The sequence below is a fragment of the Cricetulus griseus genome (genome assembly GCF_003668045.3).
Source record: "Cricetulus griseus strain 17A/GY chromosome 1 unlocalized genomic scaffold, alternate assembly CriGri-PICRH-1.0 chr1_1, whole genome shotgun sequence".
NCBI lineage: Eukaryota > Metazoa > Chordata > Mammalia > Rodentia > Cricetidae > Cricetulus > Cricetulus griseus.
In genome coordinates, this window is record NW_023276807.1 from 98,957,177 (window position 1) to 98,974,897 (window position 17,721).

The following is a 17,721-nucleotide window of genomic DNA, read 5'->3' on the forward strand; positions in this document are numbered from 1 at the left end:
CACAGCACCTGTAACTCCAGCTCCAAGGGATCCCACACTCTTTTTGTACTCCTCTGAGGCCACGTGCATATACCCATACACAGACACACATGCATTGACACAATTAATTTTTTTTAAAAGCCACTAAAAACCAAAAACAGAACCAGGGTGTATTAGTGTGAATCCCAGATTCCGCTGGGTGATTGTTCTTTGCCTTGGTTTCCCTGCCTGTGAGATGGGAGACTAGCTCATGCTTCAAAGGGAATCTGAGAAGTGGGTGCAATGAGACCGGAGAATTCAGAATAGTGGCTATCTTGCACAGATTACTATGAGCTGCTTTGTTAGGACAGGCCTTCTGAAGCTGGAGCGAGTATCACAGCGTTGGACAGAGAGTTGGAGGAAAGCTTCATCCACCCAGGAGCCACCAGGTCACCAGAGCCAGGGAAGTGTGACATGACCCGGATTGAGAGGCTCAAAACGGCCCATGACACCCAACGTGCTCACACTGTGTAACCTAGCCGCAAACACTCGCATGCGCAGGAAATCTACGGGGGGGGGCACGTTGTCAGGGCAACCGGAGGCGTGGCTTCGCGGTCCCTCGGCCTCCAGAGGCGGGGCACATGAGGATTGGCCGGACGAGGCGTGCGGCGATGGGCGGGGCGGGGCGGGCGGCGATTGGCCGGATGCGGTGATGGGCGGGATGGGCGCGCGGAGATTGGCGGGATGCGGCGCGGCGCGGTGAGTGTGCTGCTGAGAGGGGTTAATGTGGGTGCTGGGCCAGGCTGGGGGCTCCCGGGGCCACGGGCTGGGGTCTCGATGGTGCTTCGGACTGCTGCGTAGGCCCGAGCTGGGGGCGCCTGCTGCGGGGCGGGTCGTCCGTCGCGTCTGGCTGCGGGCACCGTGTGGGCCGCTGCCCACCACTGCGTGTTCGGCTTACATTGAATTCACACGCGCCCTTTTGGCAAATTCGTTGAGTTCGCTTCCTACGCCAGAGCTGCACATTAAAGAAAGCAGAGCCAGCAAGAAGAATTTGAACTTTGTATTAGCTGTACCAAAAAAGTAAAATGAAAAGAAGGCTGTGTTCTAAACTTACTACATCCAGACTGTTGTCGTTTAACCTACGCATGAAAAATGTTTAACCAGCCGTTATTATTTACTGAAATCCTCCGTGCATCCCCGGAGCACATCTTAATTGGACTCGTTGTGGGACAATTGTGCAATACCTCCTTGAAGATAACAAAAACCGGCCTCCCTGGAACTTTGAGTGCATTTGGAGGAGGCAAAGTAAATGCTTGAGAGATGCAAACAATTGGAGTGGCAGATGTAGTAAATTAGGTGTGGGGAAGTGAGTTTTAAGGAAAGACTTGAAGGGGAAGATCCAGTGAACCTGTGGGGCACAGGAGAAGAGCCAACAGAGAGTAGACAGGCCTCTGCTGGAGCCCCTGCTGTGGAAAGGACACTTGGAAGGAGAAACAGGTGGGAGGGGAGGAACAAATCTTACAGGTAGTGTTAAGAACTTGAGGCTTTGTTTACTAAAATAGCAGCCATTGGAGAGTCTTGAGCAGAGCAGGGGCAGCTTTACGTTTTATTTTTATCACTAATTGTCTTATGGTTGGTGAGCACTCAGAAGTTAAGAGCACTGGCTGCTCTTCCAGCGATCCAGGTTCAATTCCTAGCATTCTCATGGCTGCTCACACCTGCCTGTAGTTCCAGTTCCAGGGGATCTGACACCCTCGGACAGACATGCATGCAGACAAAGCACCAATGCATATAAAATCAAAATTAAAAAAAAAATGCTGAGTAAGCCATGAGGAGCAAGTTAGTAAACAGCACCTCTCCATGGCTTCTGCATCAGCTCCTGACTCCAGGTTCCTGTTCTGTTTGAGTTTCTGTCCTGACCTCCCTCTGTAATGGACTGTGCTGTGGAAGTGTAAGCCAGATTATACTGTGGTAAGCTTCTTTGACGATGCTTGGCAGCATTCCCAGAAGTAAGGTAGTTTCCAAGGAAGTGAATGAAGGCAGATCAATAATTCTGTTGTGGGTATGCCGAATTTGAGACCCTGGTAACTGGGTAGAAATATGGAGGAGATGAACAGGGTTTGGCTCAAGCTCCAGGTTTTATCTGACTAAGGCTACAGGGTGCTGTCTCCAGACATATCTCGGTGCCCATCAGATGCAGTGTGGGCAGCTTGGTTGAGACACCAGGGGAGCTCCTGCTTCGGGTTCAAGTAGGAGTTGCAGGGGTGACTTTGTGTGTCTTTACAGTGATGCTCCTTAGCCTGGACACAGCGGCGTGGACAGAACAAGCCAGGAACGCTGCCATGTTCTCAGAGCAGGCAGCACAGAGGGCCCACACTCTGCTCTCCCCACCATCAGCCAGCAATGCCACCTTTGCCCGGGTGCCTGTGGCAACTTATACCAACTCCTCACAGCCTTTTCGACTGGGAGAGCGCAGCTTTAGCAGACAGTATGCTCATATTTATGCCACCCGCCTCATCCAGATGAGACCCTTCCTGGAGAGCCGGGCCCAGCAGCACTGGGGTAAGCTGCTTCTAACCTGTTAACACTTTCCAGTTACTGTGGAAACTTAGTGTTGTTAGCTCTCTGTTGCTTCTTAAGTTAATAATAATGAGGGTTAAATTAACCTGTGGGGTTAAAGTTAGGTTTGGCTCAGAGGCTGGTCTGAGGTAAGGACTGAGTTCTGGCAGTGGTAGCCGCTATTTCCTGTCCTCAGTGCAAGTTAGGCACCCTTCGCCCACTCTAGCTAGCTAGAGAGCAGGCCATGGCAGGCTGGGCACCAAAAGCCTTGGTCTTTGAGGGATGGACCACACCCAAGCCATAGCAGAGCCACAGGTACTTCTGTGTGGTGCTAGAGTTGCCTTCCTTCTGTGGAATCCGCTCCTCCGGGTGGAGCTCTGAGGAATGTTCTTGGCTGTTCCGGGGCATGAGTGTGGTTCTGGCCGAGCCTCCACTTCACCCTGCCTCCTCAGCAATTTGTTCTAGGGTTGGGTCTGTGCTGATGAATCCCTGGAACTTTCTGGAACTTGCATTCCTTCTTCCTACCCAGCTTGGCTTTCCACATCTTTCCTGCTGAGCATAAGGGACCTTCACTTGCGTTTTGGTTTGCCTCCTGGGGGCTTTGAATGAGCAAGGCTGCTGACTCCACAGGGAATAAAATGGACCGAGGTGGAGGGGACATCAAGTGGGAAATGTAAGGTATATTTTCAGAGGATGAAGCATTGGGTGGAGCAGGGGCTGACACATAAGAATCCAAGGTCTTAGTTGGATACAGTGGTGCACACCTTTAATCCCAGCACTTGGCAAGCAGAAGCAGGTGGGGGGTCTCTGAGTTTGAGGCCAGCTTGGTCTACAGAGTGAGTTTGAGGACAGCCAGGGCTATGTAGTGAGACACCATCTTGAAAAAAACAAAAGAATCTGAAGTCTTAGGACATGGTAATTGTCGGGATGTAGCATGTGACTGAGACGTAGGTAATGTGTTTCACAGTTGCTTCTTGTGGCCATGGTAATGAAGTGTTGTAAACAGGGGACTTAGGACAACATATATTTATTCTCCCATTGTTCTAAAGGCTTAAAGTCTGAAATTGGGTTTTCAGCAGGACTGGTGCCTTCTAGAGGCTTTAGAGTAGATCCTTCCAGTTTCTGGTGGCTCTGGGAGTCCCTGGGATTGTGTCTGTAGCACTCCGGTCTCTTCCTTGACTTCACATGGCCTTCCCTGCCTCTGTAGATATTTGGCATCAAGGTTCCCCTCCACCCACAGGCCCTTTCTCCTCTGGTGGGCCCCTTCACCGTTCATTGAGGTCCAGGGATCCTTAACTTAACATGCTCTCCCTCCTGGCAAAGGCCAGGAGAGCAGCATTCCTATGAGCCCCAGTAAGTGTCCTGTGGGTACTCTGAGGGTATCATCAGGGTGGGATTTCATAGTCTGACTTTGTGCCCTCACACCCAGGCAGTGGAGTCGGAGTGAAGAAGTTGTGTGAGCTGCAGCCTGGGGAACAGTGCTGTGTGGTGGGCACACTATTCAAAGCCATGCCACTCCAGCCCTCCATCCTGCGGGAGATCAGCGAGGAGGTGAGCCCTACCACCCTGGATGCGCCAGCCTTGTCCCGGTGGATTGAGGCTGGGCTCTGACTCTAGGGAGTAAGAAGCCAATCCAGGCAGGCAGAGATTGTGGTGCCACTTCATAACACAGGAGCTGTGGCGACCTGGGCTCTGAGACTGCCTTCTTCTGTCTGCCTTCCAGCACAACCTGATCCCCCAGCCTCCTCGGAGCAAATACATCCACCCGGATGATGAGCTGGTCTTAGAAGATGAATTGCAGCGTATCAAACTGAAAGGCACCATCGATGTGTCGAAATTGGTCACAGGTGGGACCCCAAGCGAGTGGTAGGTGGGGATCCTGAAAGGAGGGTGGCTGTGGGAGGCCTGGCAAGAGTGTATGGGGAAGCCTGTGCGTTAAAGGCTGCTACACCAGAGTTTTGGGAAGTTTACATGGTCAGAGGCTGCTTGTCCAAGATAATCGTCTGGGAGATAAATCTTCCTGTCTCCATGTAAGAGCAGTGAGCCTGAGAAGTAGATAGTTAATCAAGGCTTCACTGGAGTGGCTGACAGAGTGGCCAGGAGGTAGGAGACCCCCAAAGGCTACCTTGGGGTTCTGACTTCACCTTCCCTCAGGAACCGTCTTGGCAGTGTTTGGCTCCGTGAGAGACGATGGCAGGTTTCAGGTTGAGGACCACTGCTTTGCTGATTTGGCTCCACAGAAGCCTGTACCCCCACTTGACACAGACAGGTGAGGAGCTCACTCAGGCACCCCAGTGTCTCTGTTGGGAGAATCGTCTCCTTCCAGCAACCTGCAAGACCTCACCATTCTCTGCAGGTTTGTGTTGCTGGTATCCGGGCTGGGCCTGGGCGGAGGTGGCGGTGAGAGCCTCCTGGGCACCCAGCTGCTGGTGGATGTGGTGACAGGACAGCTTGGGGACGAAGGAGAACAGTGTAGTGCTGCCCATGTCTCTCGAGTCATCCTTGCAGGCAACCTCCTCAGCCACAATACCCAGAGCAGAGATTCTATCAACAAGGTACGGAGTCTGCCTAACTTCTCTGCCTGGCCTGCTAACATGACTGGGCCTGCTCCAGGGTTATCTTCATTAGGCCCCACCCCCTACAGGTATGAGGGCCAGGGTGCAGTTCAGGGCCTGTGCAACCAGCCCCTATCTACCCTTCAGCAAGTAGACATACCTGCTGACCTTTGGCTTTCTCAGAGTCTCACTGAGAGCCCAACCACATCCTGGGTCTCTTCTCCTAGGCCAAGTACCTCACCAAGAAAACCCAGGCAGCCAGCGTGGAAGCAGTCAAAATGCTGGATGAGATCCTGCTGCAATTGAGTGTGAGCAGCTTGGGGACTGGCAGGGCTATGGAGATCCAGCTGGTGAAGCTGCTGTTGGATGGGGAAGAGAAGGTAGGGTGGGTGGAGTAGGGGGTGGGGCCTCTTGAGGCCTACTAGCTCTCCCTGCCTTGTGCCCTCCAGGCCTCAGTACCTGTGGATGTGATGCCAGGTGAATTTGATCCAACCAACTATACACTCCCACAGCAGCCACTGCACCCCTGCATGTTCCCACTGGCCACTGCCTATTCCACACTGCAGCTGGTCACCAACCCGTACCAAGCCACCATCGATGGAGTAAGGTAGTCAGCATGGCATGTGACCTGGGGACAAAGGAAGTCTGGGAGGGACAGGACTGCCCTCCTGGCATTGTCTACCCTGCAAGGTTGGCTTGGGCACCCCCACGAGGCCATTGGGTAGGATCTGAGGTAGTCTTTGTGGCTGGGATGGCAGTGATAGCCTTCCCCCTTCCCATCCCCAGCCATAGTCAGAAGATCCTTTCCCTTTCAGATTCCTGGGGACGTCTGGACAGAACGTGAGTGACATCTTCCGGTACAGCAGCATGGAAGACCACTTAGAGATCCTAGAGTGGACCCTGCGGGTCCGTCACATCAGCCCCACGGCTCCAGACACCCTAGGTATCTGCTTGGTTACACTTTGGGAGGCATTCCCAGCACAGCCTTGTATTCAGAGAAGCTGTTCTGGAAGCCACTGTGGAATCATACTTCTGTCCACAGCCAAGGCCTGTACAGTTACAGACTAGAAGCATACTGTGCCTAGCACCACTGGGCCATGTGACCACAAGGCACTTTTGTCAGTTGGGGTGCTATTGCATTCAGTGAGGGGGGGGCACCTTAGTGGGACAGCTCAACAGCACGCCTTTCTCCAGGGTGTTACCCCTTCTACAAAACCGACCCGTTCATCTTTCCGGAGTGCCCCCATGTCTACTTCTGTGGCAACACCCCCAGCTTTGGCTCCAAAATCATCCGAGGTAAGTTTTATCTTTGGGGGACTCTAGGCCTGAGTCATCAGGAACAATTTTGCTTCACCTGAGTACAAAGGTCCCTACAGGATAGACTGTCTGTGCGGTGACCATTGTGTTATGGTGTGTGGTGTAGCTGACTGGCAAGGGTCTGAGATGGATCTAAGCACATGGTCCAACTGTGGCTGCCATTTCTGGGGACTTGCCTGTAAGGCAGGTCCTACCCAGAACCTAACCAGCTGGTCCCCTGTGATTGTCTTACAGGTCCTGAGGACCAGGTGGTACTGTTGGTGGCCGTTCCTGACTTTAGTTCCACACAGACTGCCTGCCTGGTGAACCTGCGCAGCCTGGCCTGCCAGCCTATCAGCTTTTCAGGCTTTGGAGCAGAACATGACGACCTGGGAGACCTGGGGCTGGGTCCCTGATGACAGGCAGCTGGGCCATTCACCTTTGCCATGTGAGCCCCTGTAAATAAAACATGATTTTTTTATAGGTCTGAACCTTGAGCATCTGGGCATGTTTGGGATGGGACTGACAGGGAGAGCCCCCAGTGAGCCAACCTTTTCTCCTGGGCAGAACAGTACAGTTGGTGCCATGAGCTTGTTTTATTGGTGTGACTGTGGCTCCCTTGCCTGCCTCTCGCCAAAGGCTGGCAGGTGGGACTGGAACTTCTGCAGAGATTGGCTTTGGAGTCCTGGTGACCTTGATGTCCCACACCAGGGAGGGGGGAACCTCTGATGGCTATGTGGCAGCCAGCACAGGCTTGGGAAGTGCTGTCTTAGTTTGAATTGGGCCAGAATGTTGGGATCCCAGTTTCAGAAATCCCCGAAGTTCACTGTGTATGTCTCCACTGTTGTGAATGGAAATGTGGGGCCTGTGACTGTCTCCTCTTCCTCCTCCTCTTCCATTTCCTCCTCCTCAAGCTCAGTCCCATAATCTGTCCCAAACTCTGTCACTATTTCTGTATAGGTCTCAGTTTCTGACTCCTCCCAGCCTGTAGTGGTTGTAGGTGGAATTTCCCAGGGCCTCGTGGTAATGCCTGGTGTAGGGGAAGGAGGAGGAGTGGGGGGAGGGGTGGGGCTTGTGACAGGGTCTGTGGTAGCATTGAGGCGTCGAAGCCGCATTTGTTCCCTCATCCGGAGCCGGTACTGTAGACGGCGCTGCTGCATGCGCCGCTGCTGGGGGGTCATGGGTCGTGAGGGGTCAATGCGGAGAATGGGCCGGTTCCCATTCATAGCCAAGATCTCCCGAATGCGCTTCCAGTTGGAGCGAGCCAGGATGAAGTTGCACTGTGTAGCCCCAATATCATAGTCCACGTTGCAGGTCTTGGCACTTGAAGTGTAGCCCTCTGCATGGGCCGTCACACGGTACTCACCCGGGTTGAGGATGCGCCAGTAGTCACCTCCACTTGCTATATAAAGAAGTTAGGCCTGACTGTCCCGGGGGCCTCTCCAGCTCTGACCATTCAGATTCCCCCAGGCCCAGTCCTCAGAGATCTCCCCAGTAGCTGCCCTCCCAAGTCCTAGGCAGGCCCAACATCTCTGGGAAGCTCTAAGGGACCTGAGACTTGCTATACAAATCAGGTTTGCCTTGTTACTACTTTGGAAGGGCAAGGTGAGTCCCACCTGGGAAGGCAAAGCTATGTACACATGGGCCAGGTTTCATGACACTAGCTCTGTAATCTCAGTACTCTAGGCAGGGCTCTGAATTCAAGGCCAGCCTGGGGCTATACAGAATTGCTAGGCCAGACAGAGATACATGTCAAGACCCTTCAAAAAAAGAAAAAAAATAGGGTGTGTGTACATGCAGAATACCTGTCTTAACACCATGGTTGATGCCATTCACCGAGATGGTAGCATTGGCAATGGGAATGCCTTGCTCATCTGTCACCACACCCTTAATGCCACGGTGCACCTGCAAAAAGGAGGTGTGGGCCCACATAGATTCCATGTCCATACTCCTCCCAAGCTTCACCCTCCTGTGTAGCCCAGGCTGTCCCACCTGCTCCATGAAGGTAAGCAGCGCCTCCTTGTTGTTCTCCCACTCACGGGGCAGCTCACTCTCATGAGGGAACTTGTCACAGCCCAGGTAAATAGAGAGCTCCAGGCAATTAGTATGCAGGTAGCTAAAGTCATTGATAGCTAGACAGACAAAAACAGACCTGTGGTCATCCCCTCCCCAGGTCACATGCCTTCCCCAAGCTCTTCCCAAGCTGACTTACTCCCAGACCGAGGATTCCACTTGGCTCCATTAACAATGCCCATGCCGTTGGTGTAGTCCTGGGCCTGGCACCCTCCCCGGTAGGGCTCAGTCATGGTGAGATGGGCAGAAGCAAAAGAAATAGCCAGCCAGCGGAAAATAGCATGATCTGGAGTCTCCTGGGCTTCGGATGACTCCTCATCATCTTCTCCACGGGCAGCTGCCATTGCTGCTGCCAACAGCTGCTCCTGGCTCGGTGTCCGAGCCATGTCATAGGGGTAAGACACAAACCTCTCACCACCATTCAGATTTGCACCCAGCACGAAGGGGTTCTTCTCCATCCAGGCAATGATGGCCCGGACTTCTGTGGATACCTAGGGATATGTGGCATAAGGAGCCATGTCCCCTTCCATCTGTGGAGCCCCACACTAGTGCTATACTTCCCACATCTATGTCCCTCAGATTCTTCCTCTTGCCCTCTGGGGTCTCAATGCCAACACCTCAACTCACTGTCAGCAACCCTCCCCTCACTCCAGCTGCCACCACTCAGCATGCCAGGATTTGCTCCTCACCGTGGCATCTGGGGACAGGTAGCGTTCAGGGATTGGTAGGTTATTGTTGGGCATCCTGTAGGGAACCCATTTCTTCTCCTCAGCTGCCCAGAGCACAGAGTTGAGGTCTGGGAAGTCCTCAAAGATGTCAAAGCCCTCTTCACTCCACAACCCCAGTGCCCAGTTGCCAAACTCTGAGCCCTACAAGGAAAACATAGGTGACTTATGGAGTAGGAAGTCAGGGAAGGACCACCCGTGCCTTCAGTCGCTAGCCACCCCTTGCTAGCCCCACAACCCACCATCTGCGCGGCCACCTCGTAGCCATCAGGGTTCAGTGACGGCACCAGGTGGATCCGCGTGTCCTGGACCAGGCTGCGCACTCTGGGGTTCCCATCACGGTACTCTCGGCACAGGTACTGCATGAGAAGTAACAGGAGCTCTCTGCCTAGCACCTCATTGCCGTGGATCCCAGCTGTGTAGCGGAACTCGGGCTCCCCTGCAAAGACAGGAGCCACTTAACCTGGCAAGGCCCAGATGTGCCCAGAAGGTTTGGGGGCAGCTGATGCTTATGGTGCTCAGCAAGGCAGGCCTGGGTCCCCTGGAGTCTGCAGGTCAGGCAGAGGATGGCGAGTGCTGTATATCCACCGTACAGGCCCAGCATGAGGGAGGCAGTGCAGGGACCCTGGAACTCTAGGCATTGGTAAAACTAAGTCCCCAGGCCCTCACCCAGCTCGTGCTCCCCAGGGTTATCCGAGATCTCCATCGCATAGATCTTGAGCCCCCGTGAACTCTTGCCCAGGCTGTATGTGCGGGTAATTGTGGGGCACTCCTCATTCACCACCTTCATCAGCTGGCAGGGAGGAGACGTTATGTCACTGAGCATCCTCCCGCTCCCCCGGTGGGTTCTATGGGAGGACCCCAGGTACTAGTTCCTTCCCTAAGGCAAGAGGTGGCCAACATCCCTTGAAGGGAGAGTATGCCTTTGGAATAGTAGGGACAGGGCTGAGTATAAGCTCTCTTGTCCCCCAGCACAGGGCCCAGCCCAGACTGTGACCTCAGGCTCCTAACCTGGCGCATGTCCTTGTAACTGTGGTGGCGGAAGTCCAGGTTGTCAGTGATTACCACCTCATTCTGTGCATAGTAGCTGTGGACAGCTGCAGAAGAGCAGGTATACAGGGCCTGAACCGGCTGCCCTTTGGTCCACACCCGAATCACACGCAGCCACCCAAAGCCAAAGCCAGGCCCCCTCTTCACTCACGCGTCACAGGGCAGCCTAGCACCTCCAGGCGCATGCACAGGCTACCATTCCAGGTGAGCGGATAGATTCGGATGAAACGAGCTACAACTGGATCAGGGAGCTCACTCAACACAGGTGTGTCCTTGTCCACATTCCCATGGAAGGTCTAGAGAGAAGCAGGCCTCTGTGTGGTACCCTGGTCTCCCAAAAGCCCACTGCATCCCAGACAATGAGAGCAAAGCGGAAGATTTGAGCACCCACCATTTCCTCATAGCCATTGGTATACATCACCCAGGTCTGGCTGTCATTGCTGAAGCCCACGAAGAAGGTAGTCACAAAGTCGTCACTGTGGAGCAGAAACAGTAGGCAAAGCTGCTCTCATTCAAGGCTCCAAGGCCTTGAGACCAACTTCTGGGCCAGCAGGGCTGTGGAGCATGGCCTGGACCTCTGGAGCCAGATTCTGTGTCTGGCCATGGGCAGTGGCTGTCTCAACACTTGTCTGTCTGTCTGAACATGCACACTGACTAGCCATGGCTGAGGGGCAGGTACATGCTTGGCCCCTCATTGATTTTTCTGGCCTTCCCAGTTCAGGTCAAGGGCTGTCTGGAATGTCCCAAATGGGACTCAGAGCTGTGCAGGAGCCCCTACCCACTGCCTGAGCGCCCATTTACATACTGGATGCTGGAATCTCGGCCCTGCGTAATGATGCCTGTGAACCGAGTTGTCCTTCTGGTGTCCACCTCGATCCACTGTGTCTGGGAGTCGTCCTCAGCACACCATGCCCCATCATAGTAGTCATCTTCATTAGCACCAGCCTGTTAACAGGGAGGCTGAGCATGGGCAGGGGAGCCCTCACCCACAGCAGGGTGGACAGTCCACTCACCCACCTGCATGTTGAGCCGGCCCCGCTGAGCTCCCAGGCCGTGGCGCAGCATGGAGGAGGCACGGATCTGGTTGTCCTCAATGCGGTGTGATTCCATCCCAATGGGTGGGCACTCTGAGGATGCACACCCTGGGCTAGTGGCTCACAGACTCAACCTCCCTTCATTAATCCGGAGTCAACAGGCCTACAGCCCACATCCCTTACATGTGGGTGCCAGTCAGAGGACAGCCGTGTAGCTTGTGGCTCTGAAGACTGCAGATGCCACCCATCTCAAGTGGACACAGATCAGGCAAGGAGCCAGTATGACCCAAGCCTGCTTCCTCTGTATTAGCTGCCATCTGAAGAATGAGCTGATGGTGCCCAACACTTGTGATAAACCCCAGGTTCCCCCAGGGACTTCACCCAGATGAGGCCGTTTGCACAATGGCTTCAGAATGAAAGCTATATAAAGATAGCTGGAGAGCTCCCTCCCTACCCCAGGCCCTGCCCCCATCCCACTGTCACCCAGCTGCTGGATACCCAGAAGCCCTCCCCTGAAGCAGGCCAACCTCAGGTCAGAGCACAGGTGCAACTGAGTAAGGCTGTCTTCAGCTCATGGGGCTCTCCCCTGTGCTGTAAGAATCTATGGCCGGGTGGGCTTCTGGGGGTCAAAGCTGCAGCAAGAAATCTGGTCCCATGTACAGTCCTGAGTGGATCATCACCCTACACCTAGCCCTACTCACTGATTTTCTCCACCGGAGCCCACTCCTCTTCCAGGTCCTCTCCCTTCCGGGACCCTGTTAACAAAGGGAAGGGCTGGAGCCAAGAGTTTACAGCAGCAAAAAGCTAAATGCTGCCCCATGGGGACTGGCCACATACCTTTGTGGTCCTTGTTTTTCTCCACAGCCCACTTGTCCTCTGTCTCCTCCTTGGGGCTACTGCCCTCCTTTTTGGGTTTCTCTGGGGCATGCAAGATAAGAGAGGCCAGTCAGGTTGGCTCTGGGCCTAGAGAAGGGGAGGCCAGGCTGAGCTGGGGATACATGGGAGGGTGTCAGATTGAGCTGAGGCATGTGGTGGGGTTCAGGCTGAGCTGGGGATACATGAGGGTCAGGCTGACCTGAGAGCGTGTGGGGAGGGGCCAGGCTGAGCCTGGAGCATGCAGATAAGAATCAGGCTGAGCTGGGGGCACATCTAGCAGGCACAGGCAGCCTCCGATGGTGGCCTGATATGATATCTGTCTGGTCTCACTCACTCATTTCCTCCTTTTCTTCATCCACCTCTTGTCCAACATCTGGCTTCTGTGGTGGAGGATGGGGGAAGTAATAGTCCACTGTAGGAGAGAAAGCCAGGTTTAGCTGACCCTGATCCTGTGCTGGCCTTGGCTCCCGACTTCAAAGGAGCCCATAAGGCAGCCTGAACAATAGGGGAGAGAGGCAGGAAGGTAGAGGACAGGCCAAGACTGAGGTCACAAGGCTGGCACAAGGTCTGCCTATGGGAAGGAAGAATCAACGATGAGCAAGAGTGGTGCCAGGGCAAGAGACATGCCTGGGTGGCAGCTAGCACATGTGGCCAGGAGGGGGCAGGCCTTGAGTTCTGGGCTGAGGCCAGGGGTTGGAGGCATGAATAGTAACACAAAGGCAGGGAAATGGTAAGAACCGGTACAAGAGCCCAGAAAGGAGGAGATCTGAGGGCTCCACTGGAATCCAACGAAGGAGTACGACGAGGGCTACAGCCTAGCCAATTTGGAGAAGGCAGGTGCAGTGACCTGGCAGGAAGCCTGCTGGAGCCCAGGATAGGGAGGTCGAGGCCCACATAGGGTAACAGGGCTGAGAGTGAGTCCCAGGCACACCCCCACTGGAGGCAAGAGCAAAGTCAGGAACCAGGAAGGTAGACAGAGAAAGCCCAGTGTCCTGAAGGCACTCTTGGCCCCAGATGCCCACTCGCCTGCATCCCTTGGTCTCTGGGATACTAGATACTCACTGTCGTCATAGTTGGGGATCAAGTAGCCATCCCCATAGTCAGGGGGAAGCAGGGGCTTCAGAGGTGGACCTGTGGGGGTAAGGTAGAGGTGAACTAGGGCCTCTCCCCTGACCCTGAGTCCCCTCTACTGCCTCCTATCTTACCAATTTCTTTCCTTTCTTCTGGCTCTTCAGCCTTCTCCTCAGGGCGCTCTGGCCAGAGTCTCTTCCTACTGGGTGTAGGTCTGGGTTGCTTCTGGCGCCGGATGTATTCAACTAAGGGGGAGGCAGATCCTAAGCAGCCATGCTGGGCGGACCTCATGTAGGACCACCAATGCCCAGGCCAGAATCTAGCCCAAACGTGGGGAGGGTCTACTCACAGTCCTCGTAATCCTCCCTCTCTATCTGGTCATTGTAGTCCAGTGTGGGTGCCTCGGTCTCCTCCTCTGGTTCTGAGGGGAAGATACCAGTGGCCTCCTGACAACCATACCCAGTCTGGAAGGCCCCTAAGTCTAGCAGGGCTGAGTGGCTGGTCACCCTGAGACCGAGAGGACGACAGCTACTCACCCGGCTGGTGCTCCTTGGCCTCCACCTGTGTCCCCTCTCCTTGCCCCTGCCAGGTATTTGGGAAGGTTCTTCCTACAACACACAAGACCCAGGAGCAGATTAACAGGAGTGCTTACATGGACCACCTTGAGAGCTTAAGGCAGCAGTGCCTCAGAGCCTGTGGGCCCTGTGAGTTCCCTCCTAAGGTCACAGCCTACCAAAGAAGCAGAGGCACTCTGCTGGTTTACCCTGGGGCTAGAGTGCTCCATTGCCCCCTGCGGGTTTGGGGATGCCTACTATAAAGCTGAAGCCAGCATAGGAAAGCAAGTGGGACCAGGGTACAGGGTTTTCCACCTATAAGCTCCCAAGCTCTCTCCCTGCCCAAGTGGCAGCCTTAAGAGAACTCACTGAGAAAACTACCAAGTTCATGACAAGGCGTCAAAGCTTCCTTATCTGAGGGTCCCAGGAATCTCTCCTCATTTATCCAAGTCCTCAAAGAGGTCAGAATCCCAAGGAGCATGTTAACAAACCTCTCTCCTGTGGTAGTTCCTTGGGGCTGGGGTTGGAGGGTGGGGGTAATGGCCACTCCAGTGTTTCTAAGGGGGCCACAGTTGAGAGCCTTTTTCCTGCCAAGGGTCTCTTAGTGGCCTTGGGTGGCTTCTCCTTGGGCTTCTTGGTTGCCTTAGGTGGCTTCTCCTTGGGTTTCTTGGTGGCTTTGGGTGGCTTCTCCTTGGGCTTCTTTGTGGCCTTAGGTGTCTTCTCCTTTCCTTTCTTGGGAGGCCTGGTGGACCCCTCCAGGGGTTGTTTTGTAACCTTGGGGCCTTTGTCCTTCTTCCCTTTCTTCCCTCTGTCTTTGTTCTTTTCTGAAGGGGCTGCCAAGGACGAAGATGTAGGTTCAAACCATCAGAACCCATTCTGTATGCCCTTGTGGTCCCTCGGGACGCCTACAGCCTGGGTGTGGGGGTACCCGTCAGTCCCTGGTATTCATCAGGAAACTGAGGTCAGCCACTTGCTCAAGTAGTAGAAATGAGAGCTGTGTCCAGGTTTCCTGTCTGCACATCCCGAGCAATCAGCATCAACTCTCAGATGCTCTGAAGGCTAAGCATGGGGCACGATATCTCAGGAGACATCTCCATATGCCAAAACTTCCATGGGGGGGGGGTCCCTCACAATCCACTTTTTCAATATCTAGTTAGCCTGGAGCACATGTGCCAGACATGGAAAGCACTGGAAAATGCCTGAAGGAGCAAGGCTCCCCCACCAAACTGCCAGGCAAATTAAAGAGCATGACTCAACCTTCCTAGAACCTCCTAACAGGGACAAGACAAACTTCAAAGAGACTCTCAAGTCAGTCTGCGGGTGTATGCAGTTCTATACTCGAGCAGTCCCCTGGTATGTGCAAAGTCTGGGTTTGGTTCCCTAGCGCTGCACCAAGGGAGGAAGGCAGGCACTCAGTAGGTCTTGAAGCCTAAAAGGAAGGTGTAGGGTAGGTTGAAAGCTAGAACCAACAGAAGGCCCTGGGGACTGCATCAAGGATAGAGGGACAGGTAGGTAGCTCCTAGCTGTTGGCTCATCTCAAAGAAGTCTAGTAGTAGGGGCACCCTCCCAGCACCCTAGGAGCTGCAAATGCTGCAGAGAGTTTAATGGTGGATGGGAACACAAAGGCAGTTGGCTGAACAGGGAACATTAATTACAAAACTTGCAGCAGAAGCGGGCTCATTTCAGCCAAGTCTAGTAAGCCTTGACTGCTGGAGGCAGAGTGTGCAGGAAGGTGAGGGATGGGGAGAGCAGAACAGACCTACAGCAGTGGGGGCTGGAGGGGGAGCTGCTGACCTCAGGAATGATGAATGGTGCCTTGCGGTCTCCTGGGAGAGAGATCACAAGACCCTCTGCCACCCTCCAGAGGGCCATGGAAAACAGCTAGGATTTACTGACACCGGTTACGTAAGAGGCTCTGGGTTACATGCTTTGGTGATGCTATCATCTCGGCTAGTTCTGACCATCTCAGACTGCCCACTTTCACCTGGAAGTTTGGAGAACAGCGGTCTTCCGTACCCCCCACCCCCTGCCTCTGTGTTCCTGTGGGAGGAGAGGAGGCAGAAACTCGCCACTAACAGACTAGGGCCAGTCTGAACTGCAGGGAGGTGAAACACAATCCCCCTCTGGCCCAAGCCTACATCCTCGTGAGTCTTGGATGACTGGATCTTAGAACCGCAAAAACCCAGTGCCACCCTGTACTGGACATACCTCCAGGTCTCCAAACTCCTGGCTAGAATTGCCACCTGGCACGGTGTTGCCTTGTATTGCACTGAAGAGCCATTCCTCACTGCGCAGCATGGGAAGTGGCCAGACCCTCCAGAGTCCCTGTATGCTCACCTGAGGCCATGGCCACCCACGCCTCCAGGTTCTCACCTTCTGCATCTGTCCGAAGCTTGCCCCCTGCCTTGGATTTGCGAGCACGCTGGGTGGGCTCTGGAAGTGGCTGGGCTTCCACGTCGTCCTCCCGGGGCGGGGACTGGGTCTCCAGCTCTGAAAGGAAGCCTTCGAGGAACTCCTCGATCTCGTCGTCGGTCAGCACCGTCTGTGGGCTCCCCCCGGGGCACAGCGCCAGCAGCGCCAGGAGGCCGCAGAGCAGAGGTGCGGTGCGCACCGCAGCCATGGCTTCGGGCACACGCGGGAGAGGGGTGGGCTCAAGCAGGGACTTGGGTGGCAGGGCGGTGCCCCGCGTGGGGGCGGGAAAGGGCGTGAGGGACCCTGAAGAGCAACGTGGGCGTCGAGGGATTCCAGAAAGGGGTAAGAGAGGGAGATTCAGGGAGGACAAGGGGCTCCGGGAGAGGTTCTGGAGGCGCTGGGTGCTCCTACCCCGCGTGGCTAGCTCTCACCCGGACCGCCCTCCAGAAGCTTGCCACGGCCTGGCCAGGGCGGGGGCTTCGGGTTTCCGGAGTGGGAGGAGGAGGAGTCGGCCTTGGACCGGGGGCTGCGGGGGAGGGAGGCGGAGCAGCATGGAGCCCTGACTACTAGCAGCGTCTGCGCCCAGCTCAGAGGGTCTATGTGCAGGGCGCCTGGAGGAAAGGAGGCCTGGGAGGAGAGAGAGCCGGGTAGAAGTTTTGGGGGAGAGGGTGTGCAGGGTCTAAGGAGGCCTATGCTCTCTACCTGTTGTGCCCTCTGCTTTAAGCCCCCAACTTACTAGGAGAGGGAGGGAGGCAGGGTAAAAGAGACTTAGGGCCCCAAGGGTATGGCAACCCACTCTCTTGAGGTTGGGTCTTCAAAGTCTTCAAAGTGTCACCTGCTGCTTGCAAGTGCAGATGTCACCTTCGTGGAGTTATCACCTACATCCCGGGTCTTTGGAGTCAACCCTTGCCACAACAGAAAAGATAGCCTTGTCGGGATTCACTTTTTCAAGGGGGGCTATGAAAAACTGCCCTGAGCAACTCAGCTGTTGTCCTGGAGATAGGAGCCCCACTTTAGACCTCAGCTTTCAGGTCCCAACGTGGACCAATAGTTATTTCTTTCCTTTCTCTAACTGGAATCAGTTAAAACAACAACACATTGTATGTAATAGCTTCGGCTACTACACAGGCCCAGATGGGGGCCTAGAGCCTCAGAGCATCCCAGGATACATCAGTGGAAGTGCCAGGGTGTTTGACATTGGCTTCCAGATGGTAAATATTGTTTGGCCCCAATAGCCATTCCAGCTAAGCCCAGAACTGCCAGAGCATTTGCCGTTGAAGAATAAGGACATAAAAGTGGGCCTGTAGCCATAGGTCCAGTTCAGTGGCAGGTAGCTTTCAATCAAGGTGAGGAGGCACCCTGATAGAGCAGAATATAGGCCCTAGGATGATTGACATGGAGAAAAAGGAAAATGCATATCAGGACATCCCAGCACAACCCCTACCTCCCAGGGCCAGCCTGAACAAGTAGAGAACAAGGGAGACTTTCAGAGGCTGGCTCTGCACCCCGCTGCTCCCTGGGAGTAGGTGACAACAGGAAGTCCCCTTTCTGGCTCTCC

The 17,721-nt window shown here is 54.7% G+C and overlaps 2 protein-coding genes across 5 annotated transcripts; one reads left to right on the forward strand and one right to left on the reverse strand.

The window, feature by feature from the left end:
• The first annotated feature begins 659 nt into the window (after positions 1 to 659).
• Pold2 (DNA polymerase delta 2, accessory subunit) lies at positions 660 to 6,859 on the forward strand. Of its 4 annotated transcripts, none has more exons than XM_027388190.2 (11): positions 660 to 717; positions 2,245 to 2,520; positions 3,947 to 4,068; positions 4,241 to 4,364; positions 4,672 to 4,786; positions 4,874 to 5,072; positions 5,300 to 5,380; positions 5,522 to 5,679; positions 5,888 to 6,015; positions 6,267 to 6,368; positions 6,624 to 6,859. In XM_027388190.2, the coding sequence occupies exons 2-11, from the start codon at positions 2,247 to 2,249 to the stop codon at positions 6,782 to 6,784; spliced, it is 1,464 nt and encodes a 487-aa protein (XP_027243991.1). In that variant the 5' UTR covers positions 660 to 717; positions 2,245 to 2,246; the 3' UTR covers positions 6,785 to 6,859. The 4 variants fall into 4 exon arrangements, with proteins under 4 accessions (XP_027243991.1, XP_027243990.1, XP_027243993.1 ...); XM_027388189.2 differs by lacking the exon at positions 660 to 717 and adding an exon at positions 845 to 1,263; XM_027388192.2 differs by lacking the exon at positions 660 to 717 and adding an exon at positions 1,305 to 1,455.
• An 85-nt stretch (positions 6,860 to 6,944) lies between these two features.
• Positions 6,945 to 16,623, reverse strand: Aebp1 (AE binding protein 1). The gene is made up of 21 exons (XM_027388188.2): positions 16,125 to 16,623; positions 14,243 to 14,584; positions 13,734 to 13,805; positions 13,547 to 13,618; positions 13,332 to 13,442; positions 13,189 to 13,257; positions 12,461 to 12,538; positions 12,088 to 12,168; positions 11,952 to 12,005; positions 11,234 to 11,343; positions 11,022 to 11,161; positions 10,608 to 10,692; positions 10,368 to 10,512; positions 10,178 to 10,263; positions 9,836 to 9,959; positions 9,409 to 9,605; positions 9,131 to 9,310; positions 8,581 to 8,932; positions 8,361 to 8,500; positions 8,174 to 8,273; positions 6,945 to 7,770 (listed from the first exon to the last, which is right to left on the reverse strand). Exons 1-21 carry the CDS (start codon positions 16,369 to 16,371, stop codon positions 7,175 to 7,177), a joined length of 3,381 nt encoding a protein of 1,126 aa, XP_027243989.1. The 5' UTR covers positions 16,372 to 16,623; the 3' UTR covers positions 6,945 to 7,174.
• Between the last annotated feature and the right edge of the window lie 1,098 nt (positions 16,624 to 17,721).